We start from the raw sequence: 21,556 nt of genomic DNA, 5'->3' as shown, positions 1-21,556 counted from the left end.
TTCACTGGAAGAATATAATGGTTAATAGTTATAATAGACCCTTTATAATAGTTTCATAAAAATACTGATTTCTTTAAAATTGTGTTTTAAAATAATACAGCTTCGGTGTTCACTGAGCTGTCATTTAGTAAACAAGTTACAGACTTGAATCTTTAGCAAGCACGAAATGTACCCCTCTAAAAACATATTACAGCGGCAGCTGTTGGAGGAATATTAAATATGTGGTCCTGTGGATACAAAGCCCACAACAAAGACATTAGAAGCTTTCAAGCGGTCTGGTACTTTACATTTTCAGTATTCTGCACTACGAGTTTTCGATGTAGTGGGATCTTTAACTCTAGCACGATCTTCATCAGTATGTTTAGTCATACTAATGTTTAGCAGCTCCCAGACAGTTACTCCAGATTGTGAGAAACTAACAGCCCTTTAGGAGTTAAAAGGAAAAAAAATCTCCTACCTTTAGGTGCCACCTGTAGAAACTGCTTATGAAGATTAGTGAGTTGTGAAATAGTTAGAGTACTTCTAGAGGTTTTTATGCGTGGAACTTGTGGTGCAGGAACAGGGTCAGGAACAGGGTCAGGAAACATTTTTACATCGCCATTGATGAAGAAATCTGTTTCTTCTAAAGTCATTTCATATTGGATTTTGCTAGAACTCTCAACATGATATCGTGCAGTCTCAACCAGCTTTTCAACACTGTGAAAGTGTGAGTGAAGAAAAACATGAGTACTTCTAAACACACAATGTTAATAACATAGCTTTAAATTTTAATGTGTTTACTCTTATAGAGCTTTTCTGAAATAAGAATTACAAATCCTCTGTGCAAATCCTGTAATCAGCAAAATCATTATGAAGTCTACTCCCCCTCTGGCAGCATGACATCTTTTGACTACGGTAAGAAATTTATATAAAGTCAGATCCAGGACACAAAAGAGACCAGATGGAAAAATATGAAAGCACTTCCTAGGGCAGCATTGTGGAGTGGCATATGAACTCTCATTTCAAATGTAATGAGTACAATTTATACAGGGAAAGACATTAGCTGTCTGTAACATTCAACTAGACACAGGCTTGGAGTGTCAGAACAAAGGATATGATGCTCTGTAAATACCGTGTCTTTGGCAGCACTTGTTGTCAGGAGATCAAATAAAACTGGCTGGAAGGCAGAGGCTTTGCCTGCTTGAGCTACTGCCTGTTAAAGCCTTCACATCCTACACTCATGTCTTTCTTCTCGGGCAGGCCCTGAGATGGATCAAGTAGCACTGTCCCAGGTATGATTTAAAATTTAGTACAGGGCAGAAACACTTTACAAAGGGCAAAGTGACCCCTCTTCTTTGGACAGTAAAACCTCTTTAATGATATGAACATAGGTCATTCTATGCCAGATGGTCTAAGTGTCATACAGTGGTCCAAAGCACATTTCAGTTACTCAGACAGAAAAATTGCAAAGGAGAATTTTTTTAATGGTCTTTGAAATAATTTTGAGAAATGTTACAGAAAGTGGTAATAACTGTAGGTGGAATTTTCCAACATGTGTAAAGCACAGGAAACAAAATGATCTCACATTCCAAAGTGACAGAAGCCATGGAAATTATACAGAGGCTTCTACTAAATGGAATAACTGGCTGTCTGCTTGTAAATCTGCCAAAGCTGTAGTCCAATAAACAGACTAGAAATATATAAGAGAAAAATAGCAAAACTGATAATTACCTTTACAGTTATCAGCAGAACCTTCTAGGAAATCAGTTATTACCATCCAGGTATTGAAGATAAAATGAAATTTCAGTTCATGAAATAAAATTATTATTTTAAATTTTTTTCCCCAAATTATTTCTCCTTATATAAACTACTGTATTTACTACTATAGTCTAGGTAAAAAAAAATAAAATTGTTTAAAATTGGTATACATTACCCAGCCATTTCTGCCAGGAAGGTGGATCCAAGCCACTTTTCCATATCTCTGTAAGCCTCTTCTGCTTTCATTTTTAGGTCTTCAAGAAATGCTAAAGCTTTTTCTTTTATAAGTTCTAGTCGAGATTTTGTGGCTGCCTCTGTTTAAATGGTAATGTCATAATGAGTAATATTTATAAAATTTTAGGAAGTTCTCAGTCTTAAGCACCTAAAATTTAGCATGATTGCCTGTTTTTAGGCAGTAAAATACTTACTTAATTTCTCATATTCTTGAACAAGTTATTTTCTCACAATCATCTCTATTGCATCCTGTTTTCTACAAAAATGTGTATTCTATAAGCATCAGAATTCACAAGTCAAGAAATAGCTTACTAAAACTAACACAGTGGTACAGGGAATGTCAAACTAAACAGTGACATTGAACAAAATTAACACAGCAACAGACCTAAAATCTTAATGATACAAGTGTGAGTATTCTGTTATGAAAAAATGTTACAGAAAACACACCTAAATCATTATGTATGTTAATCATAAGAAAAGTTTTCTTTTCTATTTCTAACCTCCAACCCTTTAAAATTAACCTCACTTGTTCTGCCCCATGCTTCCTACATATCCATTTTACATCTTCAAACTCAGATTGCATTAGAAAAGGGGTTGGTTAGTGAGCACTAAGAAAATAATTCACCTCTACCAAAATTATGCATAGAATATCTACATGAAAATTTTAAAAACATTGAGAATTTAATGATAATATAGTTTAATATGGTCTGCTGGCTGCTCTGGCACCTTATAGGACCTTACAGTACCTAGAGGGGCCTTATTAGAAAGACGGGAACAGCCTTTTTAGTAGAGCCTGAGCGAACGGACAAGTGGTGATGATTTTAAGGTAGAAGAGGGTAGATTCAGACTAGAAATAAAATTTAGTGTGAGAGAACTGGTTACTGTAAAACACTGGAAGATGTTGCTCAGGGAGGTGCCCCATCCCTTAAAACATTCAAGGTCAGGTTGGGCAGGGCTCTGAGCAACCTGATCTAGTTAAATGTGTCCCTGCCTTTTACATGGTGGTAGACTTGGTGAGCTTTAAGGGTCCCTTCCTACCCAAATATGACACTGTATGATTTTAAGAACAGGATGCCAACTGCATGAAAAGGCAGCTAAGGCAATATATTGAGAGGTATATGGAACTGGGAAAAAGCCTTAAAAAAAAAGACTAAGGAAAGAAGACCAGTAGATAGTGATTATTTTCAATCCTTAAGGCAAATTCAGTATTCAACTTGGTTTTTCTTCATATTTAACCCTCTGTATGACAGAATCTTTTAAATAAATACTATTTTATAGTAATTGGTACAGTGACTTCAAAGTTAAAGACTGTCACATTATTTATATAACTATATTTATTGCACATTCTATTAATTTTTAAAAATACTTAGGTTTGGGGATGAAACCTTCTTTAGGCAACCAATGTAAAAAGATGGACTGCAAAAAACCAAAAAATAAGGCATTGTTCTTTAAATGTGATATTGCAGTCATAGCATAATGCAACTCTGCACAATTTCTGTTTTGAGCAATAAAGAGTTGATGTTCAGCATTTTAAACATTTGTGTCTTACAAAGGGTTTTTTAATTGACAGAAAAAAGTAAAGGTTCTAAGTTGAAAGTACCTTAGAGGATACATTGTGCCTGTGTAGTAACCTTTCTATAGCACAGTTTAAGGCTACCTTAATTGTGACTTCTCTGCACATTCTTTGTGAAGCTGCTATCAGTAGTTACAGATTTTTGTTTAGAAGTAGGCACTGCACACAGTTCACCAACAAAGCTGCTCTCTTAACAGTAACAGAGTAAAAGGCAAGGTACTTTGATGCAACAGAGAAATGATACATGAAATCAACATTAAAAACTTAGCAACTATCCACAACTAATCACTTTGCTAGACTCAGTGTAGCTGAATAAGCAAAAGAACAAGTTCCCAAAGCTTCAAGTGAAACTATGATTCTCAAATACCAACTACATGCCTGTGCAAATAGAAAATACAGCTCAACGTGTTTAGTGTTCCTTAGGTTCTTGGATTTTTTCAAATATAGGATAAAAATAAAGCAATGTAAAGAAAACAAAACACGTTAATGAATAACATTCATCCTCATGCTACTAGGATCTTCAAAGTTATTACTATTCTGCTTACTACTCCAAAACCTTGGAATATTTATTCTTAGACTGCTTTTGTATTAAAACATGTTGAAAGTGGTAGGTGTACAAGCATTTGACCTGCTTGGACCTGAAGAAGCCTTATGAATTTGTGTTTTGTTCATTAACCGCTGTTTGCCCTCTAACTTTCATAACAAAAAACTATGCAATAGTTAGCCCATCAAAGAGGTAACATTATGGTAATGGGCTTGCCAACTGCTGCCAGATAGAATCTGTAACAGCTAGGCTCTATCTTCCCAGTGATAAAGAGGTATTTTTCTTTTAGTTTAAACCCATCTCCAAAAAAATTTTCAAACCTCTTTCAATCTAGGACTTCTTTGTTTCAGACATCTACTTTTGGCTGAACTGGCTTAGAAGTTATTGGATAAGACAGACAAAGAGACAGAATAACTGAAAAAATACGTAGTTTTTGAAGAGTCTGTCTGTAAAGGAAGCTTGGAAGAATAAAGAAAATCTGTATCCTGCTGCTTGAATCCCATGTGGCTTGAAGAAGAGGGAATCAGAGAAAGGAAATCAAGGAAATATACAACTGCCAAAAAATTCTTTCCCATATGAAAATATTTCAAATACTGAACTCAATTCAATTGAACACTGAAAAGTGGCTAGCCACCAATGCTAAGCCTTTACTCTCGTGGCAAATATTTGCTTAGTCATGCCAAATTAAATTAGATGAAAAGAAACAGAGAACAAAAAGAATGAAAATCACATTTCTACTTTTAATATATTTATCACAAAAGCACTGGCAATTACCACCCTAAAAAAATCCTGATTTCTCCAAACACTACTCTCTTCCTTTCTTTTTTCCTTCTTATCCATCCATTTTCTCTAGTGTTTCTGGCTAGTTTTGACTATTACACTACCTAAATTAGGAATAACAATCACCTCCCAATACAAATAACCAAATAATAACATACCCTCATGTTTCAAGGCACTCAGATGTTCTTGTTTTATTTTAAGTGCCAGTTCTTGTTTCTTCAATTCTTCTGGGTCTAAAGGAATTATACTGACTTTCTTCCGTGATCCTGCAGGAAAACAGAGCTTTCAGTCTTTGGACTTCGCTAGTAAATTTGAGTATCAATACACAGGCACTTATTAGCATTTTTTTTTTAAAGAAAAATTACACTTTCTACCTTACTTGATGTGACCATTATGAGAACATGCAGGTGGGAGCTCAGCTATCAAATGTGATTTAGATCTGCAAGTCATGCTAAGATTAACACTCCATGAACATACCCCAGAGTATACAACTGTATTAAAATTGCTCAAAGGACATCCTAAAATGTATTTCTGAATGGAAAATCATGACTGAGTAGGTGTGCTTCTGTTTTGACCCTAGATGGTCAGAATGTCCTGTTTGACCCTAATATCTACCAATTTATCACAATCAGCAGATAAATAAACATCTTTTGAATAACACTTGTTCCTTTATGCCTTTCCAAACCATTCTGTAATCTGCATTATCAGCTTGTTTTAAGTTGTTTATCTATGAACAGATACTGTAAAGGTATTTTATAATGTTCTTAGAGATCCTGTAGCCATGTCACTTTGGCTATTACTCAAAAATATTAAAATGTTTGTAATTGCTTTATCCTAGAAGAAGAGCAGATGGGGATGATACACAAAAAAAAAATAATGACATCTGCATGATAGATAAGGTCAACATAAAGCAAATGGTCAAATCGAGAAATGACAAAACTGCATGTGGTAAATTGTATCACTCAGTTACTAGCCCACAGCTCCTTCCCAGGGAATTCTTGAGTCACAGGAACTCAGTGTTTGACATTAACATTGTGTTTGACATTAAATCAAAGTTGATACTTCAGTTACAAATCATCAGTTGACACTTCCTCTTCTACCAGGAGGAATGCACAGCTGAGTTCTCGTTGCATTTCTATCACTTTATGGTTTTCTGATTTCAGGTAAGCTGTCTGGTACCAGGTAGGAACAAAAATTTAGTTCCAAGAAGCAATCCACAAACTCTGACCTAGCCACTTAGCATACAGCAGGTGATGACTGCTGATTTTTTTCTCACAAAACTTTTCTAAAAGTCTGAAAATCTGCTACTCTCTTGGCTGGACTAAATGCTAAACTAAGCCTCCAGCTCTCTGGGGCTCACAATTGGCTAAGTATTTGCAAGGCTATGCTTGTTCGACCTACTAAGGGCAGAATCAACCAGAGGGAGAAAACTGAGCAGAGTGCAAATTAAATGTCCATAAAAGAAAAAAAGTCACCTGCTTTATGCACAATAACTCTGCAGTTACAGCTTTCTCACTTGGAAATGGAGTACCTGAACTTCAGGTTACCCTCACATTGCAGGGCATGAGCCCCTCTCTTGACATGTAGAATGCCTACACAAAAGATAAAAGATTCAGGCTACTAGCCTTGCTTCCTGCTGAAGTTAGGACATTTTGCAGGAAAAAAAAAGTGGAAGTTACATAAACCACTACCTGCACAAGGAAGTAGTTATGACAAAATGTATAAACAGCCTTGTACGCCACAATCCCTTCCAGCAGACTGCCTGTTCCCCTTTTGCAAATAAATTAGGACAGCAGTTTCTTACCAGGCCTACATTCGAGATCTCTCTCAATAGGAGTTGCTTTTTTTTAAGACTATAGATGATATTAGATTCTATGTTCTTTATTTACACCACATTGCAGTTACAGATAAAAATTACGGACATTGATTGACCCATGCTACTATATGGCTACTAAATTAATTTCAGTATATTTTAAGATACTGGATAATTTACTCATTCCATTCCAGTCCCATTATTTTAATTGTTGAAGAATGCAGTCAGTGCAGCTAGCTTTGGGAACTGCAGGCTGAGTTCTGGGTGGTGGGAGCCTGAGACAAGAGGCTGTGAATTGGCACCAACCCTTTGCAGAACAAAGGGCCCGGGGCCCTGTGGCTCTGCCAGGGGACTGGACACCCAGAGACACAGCAGGAGACAATGACCCCAAACTTTTGTGCACTTAGACTGTGAGTGTATAAGAGCCCAGGGTTTCCTTTGTTCAGGGTCCCTCCTTGAAGGCACCAGTTCAAGCTGTTATCCTGTTGTTGCACCATGATTAAATTATTTTAAGGATCCAGATGTCTGAGACTGCCGTGGGAAACCTGGGATGGAGCCTGAAAGGAAACCTGGACTGACTGTGCAAGTGTGGGCTGTGTAAGGAATCAATTGGGGACCTGTCCATTCACTGGAGCCCCCTGCTTTGAAGGAACCTCAGTCCCAGCTCAAGTGGTGCAGAGTGTGACTGCCAGAGTGGTTCCTGGATGGTCAGACAGGGAAATTTCCTTAATATTAATATTTGAAATATTTTGACTTATAGCTGGCAAATAGGCAGAATTTAATAGAATTTTATTTAATTTGATAAACTAGTTCTAACTATTCCATTCCAATACAGAACATGGAGAAAAAATATTTATGTGCTATTTAGAATCTTTATTGCTACATATAAAGACAACATATATGTTTAAATAAATGCAATTGCCATTCAAAAACCTCTGCCCTTTTTTATCACTACCAGCTTTTTATACTGACACGTCACACTTTACATTTTAAAAGAGAAAGTAAATACAAATTAAATATCTTGGCTTATTCATTTCTGTATTACTCACATATTTACATTTCAGTAATTTCAAGTACTACTGAAATTACTAAATTACTAAAATACAAAGTCTGTATTTTAAATACCTTTCTTCTTAGTAAGTGATTTGGTAGAAGGCTTTCTGACATCTTTCCCAGCAGCTTTGCCTGAGCGTTTCGGATCTTCTTTCAGTTTTTGCTGCTGATGTTCTTCTTCCTCCATTTCTCTAAACTCTATTTCAGCTGTTACCTTGACACCATAGTCACACACAGTACAGTACATAGCATCAAGTCTGTGCAATTACTGTTTCAAATTGCCTATATTTGCTGAAAGTACTTAATGATAAGTAGACACATAAATAAAGGAGATACTTTAACTAATTGATTAAACTTTGATTATTTACCAAAAATATAATTGTACATCAAAAATGCAAGACAGAGGCAGAGTGGGTTTAATTTTGTAATCATTCCCTGCGCTCAAGGAAAATGTGAGAAATGCAAGAATCAACAGTATAGGAAGCAAGCCTAAAAGTTATGTGGCAAGGGTGCAGAAATTCATTTATTTTTAAATGATCACAGAGAAAAGAAAAATTAAACCTAGAAACCAACCATTTTAAAAGCTCACCTAATTTACTTTTAGCTATATAGAAAAAAGAATGTAACTATAGCTTTTCAAGCTGTGAAAGTTTTGAGCAAACACTGCATCACAGGATTAAAATTCTCCATCTTCTCACACTTCTACAGAGGGGGAAGAGGAGAGTTTATCATGGAAGAAGTAGATATACAGAGGCAACATTCAAAGTATTTCTCTCAGTAATGGAGTAAAAGGGTCAGTTATAAATACAGAGATGCTGATAACACACAGATTCCAACACTTTCCTCACAGAACTACAAAAATGTTCAATGGAAATATCAGCAGTGGAGCAAGAGGCATGAAATTGAGATACACTGTGAAAGATGATGTGTTTAGGCTGCCTGCTGAATGGGAGGCTTTGAATGTATGATCCAGAAATGGTTAAGTAAATAAAATATTCCTTACCATATTTGATACTGCTGTTACTGCTTTTTGCCATGTATAAATAATAAGCCTTTCATCATTCCTGCAAGTAGCCAGTCCATTTTCAGAATTCTCAACGTTAGGACTTGCCTGCAGAGTTCCCTTGTTTTCTGTCCCAGCATTAATTTCTGGTGAAAACAGTTTCCAAGAAACCAGAGGAATCCTCAAAAATAAAATATAAGCAATAATTGACACATCCCTTTGCAAAAAGTGTTAGCAACTATATCAGAGAATATGCCAAAAAATTAGAATGCTATTTTCAAAATTTCCAATGGCAAGAGAAAATGACCAAAAGTGAAGAAGAGCATACATGAGAAGAAAACTGTCCAGTTTAACGATTAACAGCCAAGGAATACGAACAGATGGATAAAACTACAGCAAATGACTGTGTGATATGCTGATGAATTCCACATGGGTTAGAAGCACAGTTTTAATGCTAAGACATTTTCTAAATGCACTGCAAGTAAGTTAAAAAGCAGGTATCAATACTGATGGCATTTTTTATATTGTGAAATTATCTGATGGTATCCCTTACCTTTTAATATGGCATTCAGTTCTGTGCATCTTTGTAGGTTGCTTTGATTTACATTTGTCATTACACAACCCATTTAATTATGCTAATTGGTGCAAATTTAAAACCTGCTAATGTTCCACAATAATATTTTAACTTATTTATGTGAGGATTGTGAGGGACATAGGAAACATTCCTATAGTAGATTTACTCCTAAGGCAGCCTTTACATTTTATAGTTCAGGGATGCATTAGTGAATGTGATATAGGTAAATCAGTAAAAAAATCAGGGGTACATGTAACCTATAAGATGATTTAAGATCCATCATTTCAGTATAATCCCTGGCTAAAAATTCTTTCCCCATCCTTCTAAGTATACACACATATACTTCCACATACACCCACAAAGTTATCAGTGCATTGTATTTGTTCATATTTGTATAATTTAATAATGCATTTCTACCTTTTTGATTTGTCTTCATCTTCCTTCTGCTCTACAGCTTCCTTCTGCTCTGCATCTTCCTTATCTACATCTTCCTTCTGCTTTACATCAAAAATATCTAACAGTGGGATTCTAGTAAAATCTTTACTGTCTTCTGTTGGGATTTTTCCTTCCATTGACCTATAGTAGTCATGAAGAATTCTCTTTGTATCTTGGAAACGATCCATTTCAACCTCGAGAAGAAAAGATAGAAGAATTGTAATTCAAAATAGGACAGAACAAAGTTCTGTTACTTTTTTAAATACATGTTAGCAGAAACAATTCTAAATCCTAAGAGTTTGAAGGAGAAAAAGAAGCATAACCATTTACAGTGTACTCAATGCATACTTCTACTTGCATCTATACCGTATTCACACTGCTATTTCTAAGGAGTAATAAGAATCTTAGTTGTTAAAATAGCAAAAATAGGAAAAATCCTCTACAATCAATAATCATAGAATCACAGAATACGCTGAGTTGGAAGGGGCCCACAAGGATCATCAAGTCCAGCTCATAGCCCTGCACAGGACCACCCCAAAGAGTCACACCATGAGCCTAACGTGTATCACATTTAATCACAATATATTTTGATGTATACATATTTCTATAGTAGAAAGTATACTAGTGCGAGCATATTACATGGATCTTTTTTTCAAAGGAAATAAAATCCTTAATACCATAAAATAAAAAGGGCTATGGATGGAAAAAATTTTACAAGTCATACAGTTTTTCTGGATCAAAGAAATCAACAGACTTTAACACACCTAAGTGTCTTGAAGATCTTTTTGTGTGAATCATCTCAGAAGAAATCAAGTAAGATTCAAGAAACATTTAACACCTGTCATGTTTTGATTTATTGATACAGTATGGTGTTAGTCTCTAACTGACAAAACAGCACTACATATTCATGGGAAAATGCACAAAACCACATTCACAAAACAAAGGATAAAACCTTTGTGGTGTAAACCAGTACTCATCCATGAGTTAAGGAGGAAATATTTTCTATTATAACTGTGTGTACACAGAAAGATGGAATGAAATCTGATAAATGGCATTTATACAAATCTATATGTTCATGCAGTTACAGAGCCACCTGGGGAATATATGTAACTTTCAACAGAAAAACCCAAAGATGGAGAGCTCAAAATCAAAGAAGTCTGTTTCTGGCTGTTTCCAAAAAAAAAAGGATCATTACATAAAGTTACAGTTATTATATTTTTAGTTCTGCAGTTTTAGGATTAATAATTCAGTTATTTTGGGGAATATATACTAAGTAAAGAAAGAAATAATGTTTTCCTTTAAATTTTCCTTTATGAAAATAAAAGCTTATCTATGGTTAATACATGTGTTTGTAATTTTAAAGAGTTACTCTGCATATACACACAAGACAGATCAAAATAGATTCACAGTGAATCTCCACTGGACTGCATCATATCTGTCCATGAAATTCTGTTAGAATCAGGATTGTAAAGTTATATATGATTATAAAAGGAGAATAATAAAATATTTAAGCTCTGTAACATTACTTTAATTTGTCTCCCTTATGCATATGATTCAAGATGGATTTTTTAAATAGTCAGGCCTGTAAATACCCTAATTACAGGATTAATGTGGTTCAGCTAGTCAGGAGTTATTTGATATTTCAACCTCTCTCTTTAGTCACTGGCCTTAAGTCTTTCTTTAGGGCATTACTTAGATTCTTTGAAAATGAAGTTAACAATTTACTTACTGGAGCAACAGACTGTTTCACAAACTTTATATTTAAATTACCATAACACTCACACAAGATAAGAGAGTGGCTCCCTTGTTTATTAAACATATTAAAGTCACACATAGAATTAAAGGCACGAAACCCACCCTAAACTCTTAGGTCTGCTTTTTTCAGCTAAATCATCATCACAAGGTATGTGTTTAAAGCATTGTTTTTATTGTCTTCTTTAAAGTGCCAAAACTTTCACAGAATTTTCACTTCAGTTTACAGAAAAGCCTGTCTAGTCTAGTCTATTCCAGTCCAGTTCTAAATCAAATTTATGCACCTAGAACAGAAGTAACAGGGAAATCTTACTTTACTGCTCTTGAAAAATTTAAGGGTAGATATCTGAAAGCTGGGTCATATTTGAATGGGTTTTCTCAAGAGCAACAAATGATATCTCAATATCAAAAACATACCTTACTTTTTGGTTTTCAGTGTGTAGATAAAATTTCAAGCCACGTTGGTGAAGTTACAACTGAAATAATTTTGAGATACAGGAAATACTGTAACATCAAGTAAGTCTACAACAGAGGTGAATTATGTACTTCGCAAATTAAATGGAGATGTCAATACGATTACAGAAGGATAAACATCTGTAACACTTCTGTTAAAAAAATCAGATGATTCACTGGAGTGATAAAATAGCAAAAAGTAGCACTGTATAACAGAGATTGAAAGTTTGGGGGGGTTGGCCAACAACAATGGTATTTTTCTTAACCTTTCCTGCCTGTATGGAATGTCACCTTTTTGTCTCTCAGCTTCCTAGACACATTCAGAAGAGACATGAAGATTTGCTTAACTAATTCTCAGTCTCTCACACATTTCTCTCAGGCTTACTGTCCTCCAAATCAGAGTCATTGTCCCCTTCCATTGCAGACTCTGTAGTGGTCTATACCTGCATAAGCGAAAAGAAATGGTTCATTGCAATTCCCCTGTGATCTGGCAGCCAGCCTTTATTCATGATATCAACACGTTCCTGCTCTGCTTCTTCCCTTCTGCTGTCACAGATATCCCAGAGAAGATCTCTTAGGTCCTAAAACACAAAATCAAATATGATAACTAACTATGAAAGAAAACTTAAATAACTTTATTTTATATATTTATTATTAATTTTTTGAGGGGTTGTGTATAGAGCATTGTCTCATTTGGGGTTTTTCTTTATTGCCATAAATATCAAAGCCTGGTCAAGCCACATGCTTATAGAGAGCTGACAGAAAGTGGTTTTACAAATGTACCACAGAGAAGAATACAAAGACCTGAGTTCAATGTGTAGGCTGCCTTGCTTTTCCTCAGGCAGAGATAATCTATCAAAGCTAGACAAACATGAGACTATGAATAGCTAAGCTCCCAACTGCACCAACTTTGCAGTTGGATGGTTTGCTAACCAATACACTAAGAATAATATTCTAAGGGGATGTGCAGCATGAAAAATTCTGAGAAAATTATGCCAGATTTCAAGAGGTGTTCCAATTTGGATTGCCTCCATGCCATTTTTCTCCAACATTCTTTTAATTAAGGGCTCTTCAACTAATGTCTATATCTAATAGCAGCACTATGTGCCTCACTGACAGCACTGAAGACCTACTAAGCATAAAACATCCTTGCAAATCCCTTGTTCCCTATTACCATCTCTGCAGGGAAATAGCATGAACAAACCACTGTGTTGTAAGAGATCATGGGAAGAGATCTGCTAAATGCAATGCTAAGGTAGGACAAGATGACCTGTCTGTTGGACTCCAAGCAGTTCCGCCTCACCTGACCTGTTTTGGGATAAAAAAGGTGTTTTAGACTACTAGCCCTGCCATGAGGAGCTTAGCTTCAGTTGAGGTGATTCCATATTCACCAGGCCTTGGTCTCAGACTATTATGTCAAATCCTGTTTCTCTCTCCCTGTCCAAAAACTTCAGACAAATTCACTCATCCTCTGTTGAACAAAAGCCACAGAGAAGCTGACAAATAGGAAGCCCAAACACATTAGTGATGGCTAGAAGGTACTCAAGGTGCAGACAATCATCGTTGTCCACATTGTAGAATATACACCTAAAGATATGCTGCTGAATATAAAAGTATATAAGCATACAACTTATCTGTTGGCAGTGGTGGGTTGACCTTGGCTGGCTGCCAGCTGTCCACCAAACTGTTCTATTAGTACTCCTCACAGGAAAGGAGGAGAAAATATGATGGAAAAGCTCATGTGTCAAGATAATGATGGGGAGATCACTCATCTCTTATAATCATGTGCAAAATAGACTTGATTTGGGAAAATTAACTTAATTTAATGCCAATTAATAACAGAGCAGAATAATGATAAATAACACAAAACTAAAACCACCTTACCCCGCCCATTCTTTTTCCCAGGTTCAACTTCACTCCTGACCCTTCTATATCCCACCTCCTACCTGGCACAGGGAAAATGGGGAACGGGTGTTTGTGGCCAGTCTATTATACACTGCATTTGCCCTTTCTGCCCCCTTGAATTCTTTCCCTGCTCCAGAGTGAGGTTCCTCCCATGGGATACAGTCTTTCATGGATTTCTCCAGTATGGGTCCTTCCCAGAGAATTTAGTAATTGAAGAGCTGCTCCAGTGTGAGTCCTTTTTATGTGTGCAGCCCTTCAGGATTGCATTGCTCCAGTATGTAGAGTCCATGTCCTGCCAGAACACCTGCTCCTGCCTGGGCTCTTCCATACAGGCCACAGTTTCTGCCAGGAGCCTGCTCTGATGTGGGGTCTCTGCATGCCCATGGACTGGAGTGGTGAACGAATTCCTTGTTTTGCTTGGCTTGGTGCTTGATTTTTGCTTTACCTGTTAAACTGTCTTTATCTCAGCTCACAAGTTTTCTAGCTTTTATGATTCTCTCCCCAGTCCCACTGGTGGGGGAGGGAGGGAGTGGCTGCATGGGGCTTAGACTCTGGCTGGGGTTAAAACACAACAGCATGTCAAAGGAAGTCTTGGCTGCCCTTTGGGCTTTAGGCCTTTAAGAAAGTTCTCATACATCACAAAATGGGGTGGGATTTTATATTTTCCAGTCGATATCAGAGAAATTTTGTTTTCAGGTCTTACAGCTGGCCCTTTCTAGTGTTTTAGGAAAGGATCAGCTGAGATGACAGAGCTGAGCAGTCTAGGAGTTTGAGGAAAAACATTCTGAAGATTATCACTGCTTTCATTTCCTCTTTCTTTCTAGCATCAAGGAAGGACAGTTGACAGAATTCTTACAGTCAGGGAGGTACAATGGGCATGGCCTAAAAGCATAGAGGAGGTATCATCTTCACAATCACCCAAAGGTTTGGGATCTACAAGGAATGGAACGGGTCATTCAAAGAAAAAAATTCTGAAAATCATATATTCACTCCAAAATGCTTAGCCTTATCACAGTATCTGAGTCTCATTGCATCATATGGGAGTACCACCTCCTCTTAACAGAATCTGAATTGGACAATGTCAAACATGGATTTCTGTTACGTACAACAGTCCAAATATTTTAATTTTACCTTTCTAAAATATAGCACAGAGTGACACCAGTCTTTTTATGATTCAATTTAGCAGAAATTAGGACTATGGATGATGATTTTTAAATCCTCTAATTCATTCTATTGAAACAATTCTACAGAAAGGCAGGTCCATCTAGTGCTTTTTCTATCTCAGTGAATTAATCCACGATTTCACAAATGTTGCCTTTTATTAGCAATGTTGTCAATATTCTTTTTCCCCTTTTTTGGGAGCATTTTTCCTGATATGACTCAACTAAAAATCATGTCTGTTCTGAAATGGGAATCTGATAAAATCAAAGATAGTTGTACTTTTGGCTTATGTTAAATCTGGCTATGAACTTGTCAGAACTTTTACTGTCACGGATTTTTGTGAAGAAGAACACTCAGGACACGTATGACCTACAAAAATCTACCTGAATCAAAACATTTCAAGAAAATTCTCTGTACTTTGTATGAATGTTTTAGAAAACATATATTACCATATATAACTTATGGAAAAACTAAAATCTTGCCAAGATTTGTTAGATTGTGATAGAAATGGCCAAACTTGTAAAACCTCTGAAAACCATAAATTTAAAGAAAAAAAGAGCAGTGTACCAGGATACCTCAGTGTAACCTAAAAATTGAAGCAAGACATAAGAATATTATGGCCAAACAACAGAGAAATAACTGTGAAGAACACTTTATGCACAAGAGTAAATTAAATAGTTTAAGAGGAGTCGTAAAGAAGGAAAAAGAAGTTAATATCAGTCATGTCATATCAAGCTTGTATACAATGAATAATAGTCTAGGATATATTGCAAATTTTGCCATTTACTTACAGTAACTCTTTGGTGTAGTTCAGCTTTTGTTTCCTCATCATCTCGCAAGTCATCAGAAATTGAATTAAAATCTGCTTGCCACTGAGATACAAACTCCTGCTTAAGATCTGGACGTTTCAAATATTCTTGGAAATTTTCTCTGTAAATTATGGTAAAAATAATTTTGGTGTTAAATGACATACAGAATGCCATAGGAAAAATAAAATACACTAATATTAAGGTAATAAGATACTACTTCTACTCACCTAATATCTGCTATGTAATGAATCATCGCGTACTGTTCATCCCTTAGGCATCTAAGTACAGTTTTGATGGTATTTATATACACATTTTCTATCATTTCCCAGTAAGGTACTAAAAAATCAATTATCTCCTGTGAATTTTTTAAAAAACATCAACATTAAATGATATATTTCTTGGTAGTTCATTTATCTGTAGCATTAGTAAATACATGAAAAAATTATTTCATTAAATCATATTACTTTTTTTTTCACTATATATTTCTTTTGATTTACAACTGATCATAGACATTGTAACAGCATATAGTTTTATCCTGTGCATTTCTTTGAAAAAAGTGGCAGGTCTTAAAAGGAGTGGTAGGTTCCAGCAGAATACTCCAGTATCTATGGTTTTGGATATGCTCATAAACTAAGTGATGATACCGAGTGAATACTGAAGTATGAAAATTTGGTCATTTCTGTTTGAGCTTGTAAAGATCTAAGCTGACTGTCCAGTGTTACAAAAGTGATGTTTCACTGACTGACTGTCGTGAAATATAAATAAAGCCCATGGCCAGAGGAAACCAAGCACAAGCAATCATGAAGGAAAAACTGGTAAATATTAAGAAAGGAATTAGTAACAAAATTTCAAGTTTCATTGTCCACCCTTGAAATCTACATCTGAAAAACTGCATGCAGTCCCAGCTTCCCATCTCCAAAGACTTACAAGAGAACTAGAATAGATTATAACTGGACTGGAGAAGAAAAGCAACATTGAGCAAAATGAACATATAAGAGATGCCAGTGATACATCTTAAATACCTTCAGAGAGTGATTAAAGAATTATTATTAATTGTATCTCACAATTCATGAATTAGGGTCATCAAATTCAAGCAAAGAATTGTTTAGAACAAAGAGAGAGAAACTTTTTTTCCAAATTAACATAATTATACAGCCTATTGCATGGAGAACAAAAAGCAAATTGCTTCAAAAAAGCAACTATAGCAGCTAAAACACAGAATCATGAAAGAAAAGTTTATTGAGAGCCACTAAACATAAGATGTAGATACAAAGCAACTTCAGGAAAGCTCTAAACAGATCACTGGAATTTAGAAAGATGCCTTTGGAGAAAACAGGTAAGGAAAAAAGTATCCTAGGAGAAAGATTAGTGCACACACTTCCCATTCTTACTCTTTGCATGAGATCCACAGCTGCCCCTTGTCAAAGACAGAAAACTGATCTAGTGAGTCTGTATCAATATATCACAACAGTAAAATGGATTATTATTAAGAACACAGGCATCTGTGTTCTTAATAATAATTCTAAAGAACTTAGATAGAAAAATCAAAATTTTACAGTATGTTCCCTTATTTTATGTATTTTAGTAGGAATGATTGTATATTATTTATCACACAGTATTAGCATAAACTACATTGAAAAATATTGAAGAAAATAATATGCACTGATGTAAAAAGTTTAAGTAGACCATACATAGAATACTAAGAAAAATATGTACTTTGATATTTAAGACGTTTAATCCTGAATTAACATACCTGGGGAAGTGGTTCATCTACATAAATCCATTCATCTGATCCTGGTTCTGGTGGTGGTGGTGGTGTCTCAGGAGAGGGAGGAAGCAGATCATCTGTAACTGGCAAAGGCTTTTCTTCTGTAACTGGTAAAGGCTTTTCTTCTGTAACTGGTAAAGGCTTTTCTTCTGTATCTGGTAAAGGCTTTTCTTCTGTATCTGGTAAAGGCTTTACATCTGTATCTGGTAAAGGCTTTTCTTCTGTATCTGGTAAAGGTTTTTCTTCTGTATCTGGTAAAGGTTTTTCTTCTGTATCTGGTAAAGGTTTTTCTTCTGCTGGTGCTATTTCTTGAGTAGACCCTTGATATAAATGTACAATTAGTACCTTCAAACATATTTTAAGTATCAATAAACAGAATTAGACACCTTTGCTACTCTGACAAGTTCAAAATAATGGAACAGATTCATTATTTCATTACTTAGATGTTGTTAATCAGAAAATATACTCATGAAATCAGCAGTGCCCAAGGAGGACTGGGTCAGACAACAGCTAAAACAAACTTGACATCCACAAGTCCACAGGCCCTGGCAGAATGCTCCATGACTGCCGAGAGAGCTGGCATACATCATAGCCAGGCTGCTTATGATCATCTTTGAAAGGTCATGGAGATCAGGAGAGATGCCTGAGGACTGGGAGAAAGCAAATGTCACCTTGGTCTTCAAAAGGGGCAAGAAGGACACAGGGAACTACCAGTCAGTCAGCCTCACCTCAAACCCTGGAAAGGTGATGGAGCACCTCATCTGGAGGCCATTTCTACTCACATGGAGGACAAGAAGGTGATCAGGAGTAGTCAGCATGGAGTCACTAAAGGTAAATCATGTTCCACCAACCTGCTTATATGAACCTAATAGTGAAGGACAGCTTGGAAGCTATCAACATAATTATGAAATTAAACATTATTAATTGGCCACAGGGATTATTTTTCCATAGGGAATAAATAGTCCTTTACAGTACTTCTATACAATAGCTGGATTCTAACTAGAAAATCTCCACTCTGTTTGCATCAATAGGAATTTTGCCACCCACTCCAGCAGGGCTATTAATTATACCAAGCACGTAAAAAAACCCCAATTCCAACTAGGTAGCTTTTTGAAAACACTCCATCCAATTTTCTGTCAGCTGTGGTATTTCCAAGAATTTTTCATGAACTAGAGACCTTATGCATGAGTAGTGGGATAAAATTTTACTGTAAAGAGTACTTTTCCAGTTAATTATTTTTTTCTCCTTTTGGTGGTAGAAGACACATCAAGACTTTCTCATAATAGTTATGAAAAAAACCTCTGATTATTCACAGGTCTACTAATACTGGCCTACTTGATGTATTTGTTTCCCTGGATACTTCACCTTTTTTTCCTTTTTTTATTATTTTCTGCTTGATTAAGAAGAGAAACAGAATAAAGAGGTACCAAAATTCATATCAAAACCACTCCTAGTTATCCATGCTTTTATGCTGCTGCTGTTGCTAAATGAATAAATTTTGATAATGGCAAGTTAGACTTTCTTATACCATTATGCTATATACCATTTTTAATCCAGGAAAAAAGACTGAATTTAATGCTTTAATTTAAGTTTTATGTGAAATTGGTCCATATCCTCTGAAAAGGTAAAAACACAACAGAAAAGTTCAAGGTTCTGGTGCAGGTATCACTAACTCACACAACTCCAAAGTCTTCCAGGGGCAGCAAAAATGCAGGTTGCCATATAGTGTTATATAGTAATCATTAATTATAAAGAAGAAAGTCTTTTGTTACTGACTTCTAGAAAGTAAGAACATGAAAACTTACTTCTATTCTGGTTTTTCACAATTTCTTGTATTATAATTTCCTTCACTGTTTCACAGACATGACTTTCTTCTGTCTCTGCATTTACACTCACTAGAATATTTTGATGGACTGAAAACCATTTCTCCAATTTTGGCCATGTGTCTAGAAAGCCTGAAATTCTACAAAAATCATATTAATGTATGAAATTAAAATCTAAGTAGTGGAAAATCAAACATTTTCGAAAATTCAAAAAAGCAGACCATCTCAACACTAAAACAACTCCATCCACAACAAACTCTTCATTTTAAACACAGGAAAATTTTCAAAATCCTTCTGTTAGCTAGTCTTTCTTCCTCTTTCTTGTCACAAGCTAAACCTACTTTCCTATATCACAACTAAACCAATAATAACAAATAATAGTCCAAAGTAGTTAGTATTATCAAATATTTAGAAATAAGACTTGTTGTTCTTGATTTTGCTCTTTGTGTAAAGTTAATCATCTAGTGATTTAATTAAAACTGGAAAACTAAGTACTTTTTATAAATGTAGAAATGGAAAACAGCATTTTAGAAAACTCAAATGTGTTTCACCCAAATGCAGTTACATCATGTGTGTCATATAGATATATATAGATACAAATATGTATACATATAGTTTATGCAGTATATATCTGAAGACTAAATTCTACCTGGAAGAGTACCCTGGAAAATCAAAACACATGAATTCTAATTTTCTAGGATTATTTATATTGTGCAAACAAGGCAAATATCCTTTAGGCTCCACATTAGAGAAACACCTAAGTAAATTCTTTACATTAAGTATGTCAGTATTGTCACGGATCACATATGAGATTCAGATTAGTTACATGCCTAAACATCTATCTGGAGCAACTTTTTTGTACTTCATATAACTTACCTATGCAGGACCTGGTCCTTGTCCAAGTCAATCCTCTCTTCTAGGATTTCTGGATCTGAATTTTGATCACTGCTCTCCTGTTCAGTTTGAGATGACTTTGATTTATCTACTTTGTGGAAAAGAGCATATATGAGCTTATATCGAAAAAGGCAATCATTCAGTTATTTCTGCAAAGTAAGATAATTATTATAAGAAAATTTCAGTCTTCTTTGATCTTATACTTCTTCATTTAAAAATTGAGTATCGAACTTCCTAAAAGAAAGGAGAAGTCAGAGAACATCATAGAAATACAAAATCAAGCTGTAAAGGACTTGAAAACACTGTCTTGCCTCTTCCTTTTAAATGCATAGCCAATTATAGCACTAACATTTCCTAATGCATGCTTTGCAGTCACAGAAATCTCCAGTTGAAGAGATGGAGTATTCCTGTGGGCAGACTATTTCAGCCTTATCTACTCTACCAGTTAGAAGGTATTTTCCCTGTCTTATCTGAATCTTCCTTTAAGTACCTACTACTTTCCACAATGAGCAGATATTCCTGCATGAAACGACAAGGTATTGTTTCTCTCTGAGTCTTTTCTAATTTTAAGGAATCTTTAATTCATTAGAAATAAGCCAAATTTAAAAAATTCTGATATATTGTTCTTTTGACTCTATCACCATATTACATAACATGAAATAAATTCTGTTTGTATTTCTGAGATTACATCATGCATTGTCACGTGTTCCAATTGTTTTGGTAAAACAAGATCTTAAATTTATCAAGAATTTCAAGTGTATATACATTTATCTTCACTATGTTGTTAGCAAGAACTCTGAAAATTTTGTCTCATCCTCACTCCTACATCTACATAGAAGTTAAATGTAAATTGTGCTTTAAGTTTTATGTCATCTGTGTGCTGCAGTGAAAATGAAGAAGAATCTCCTATAATTTTGGATAATATGGGACATATTAATGAAAAAAACTTATGTTTTTACAAGGTGTGTAAGGGCAATTTAAAATGTGTAGTCCGAAAGTGAAACAACTCTCAAGAGGCCTTTGAGGCTTTTGTCTTGGTTGGCCTAAAATGACAATTTCTGATCATTCGCTGACTAACTGAAGACAAGACAAAGGCAGTAATCAAAAGGGAATTAATTTTGGCACTCTCAGAGGATGAATATTGGTACATCCCTCTGTTTATAATTTCCTTCATCCCTTTCCAAATGTGTCTCCTGAAGAAAAATACTATTTCTATACATTTATCTATATTGAGGGATATTTCTG

At 35.3% G+C, this 21,556-nt stretch overlaps 1 protein-coding gene across 13 annotated transcripts in view; it reads right to left on the bottom strand.

Moving 5' to 3' along the window:
* The window catches only part of SPEF2 (sperm flagellar 2), a 77,355-nt gene that overhangs the window by 25,915 nt on the left and 29,884 nt on the right, over positions 1 to 21,556 (bottom strand). For 9 of the 13 annotated variants that reach the window (XR_003526222.1, XR_003526221.1, XR_003526220.1 and 6 more), the window contains 12 exons: positions 20,294 to 20,402; positions 19,400 to 19,557; positions 17,580 to 17,914; positions 16,054 to 16,181; positions 15,809 to 15,947; positions 12,395 to 12,532; positions 9,729 to 9,940; positions 8,738 to 8,918; positions 7,807 to 7,948; positions 5,027 to 5,134; positions 1,916 to 2,051; positions 458 to 699 (listed from right to left, as the gene is read on the bottom strand). Coding sequence is in view for 9 of the 13 variants with exons in the window: in XM_027634552.1 (XP_027490353.1) it covers positions 458 to 699; positions 1,916 to 2,051; positions 5,027 to 5,134; positions 7,807 to 7,948; positions 8,738 to 8,918; positions 9,729 to 9,940; positions 12,395 to 12,532; positions 15,809 to 15,947; positions 16,054 to 16,181; positions 17,580 to 17,914; positions 19,400 to 19,557; positions 20,294 to 20,402 (2,028 nt within the window). In the remaining 4 variants the exon portion in view is untranslated. Of the gene's footprint in view, positions 1 to 457; positions 700 to 1,915; positions 2,052 to 5,026; positions 5,135 to 7,806; positions 7,949 to 8,737; positions 8,919 to 9,728; positions 9,941 to 12,286; positions 12,533 to 15,808; positions 15,948 to 16,053; positions 16,182 to 17,579; positions 17,915 to 19,399; positions 19,558 to 20,293; positions 20,403 to 21,556 lie in introns of those variants that run through there. The other 4 variants (XM_027634554.1, XM_027634558.1, XM_027634559.1 and 1 more) reach the window with 4 other exon arrangements.

The sequence above is a fragment of the Corapipo altera genome, unplaced genomic scaffold (genome assembly GCF_003945725.1).
Source record: "Corapipo altera isolate COAL_440 unplaced genomic scaffold, ASM394572v1 61411, whole genome shotgun sequence".
In the NCBI taxonomy this organism is placed as follows: Eukaryota; Metazoa; Chordata; class Aves; order Passeriformes; family Pipridae; genus Corapipo; species Corapipo altera.
Note: the sequence above shows the minus strand (reverse complement) of the source record. Positions and strands in the feature narration are given on the sequence as shown.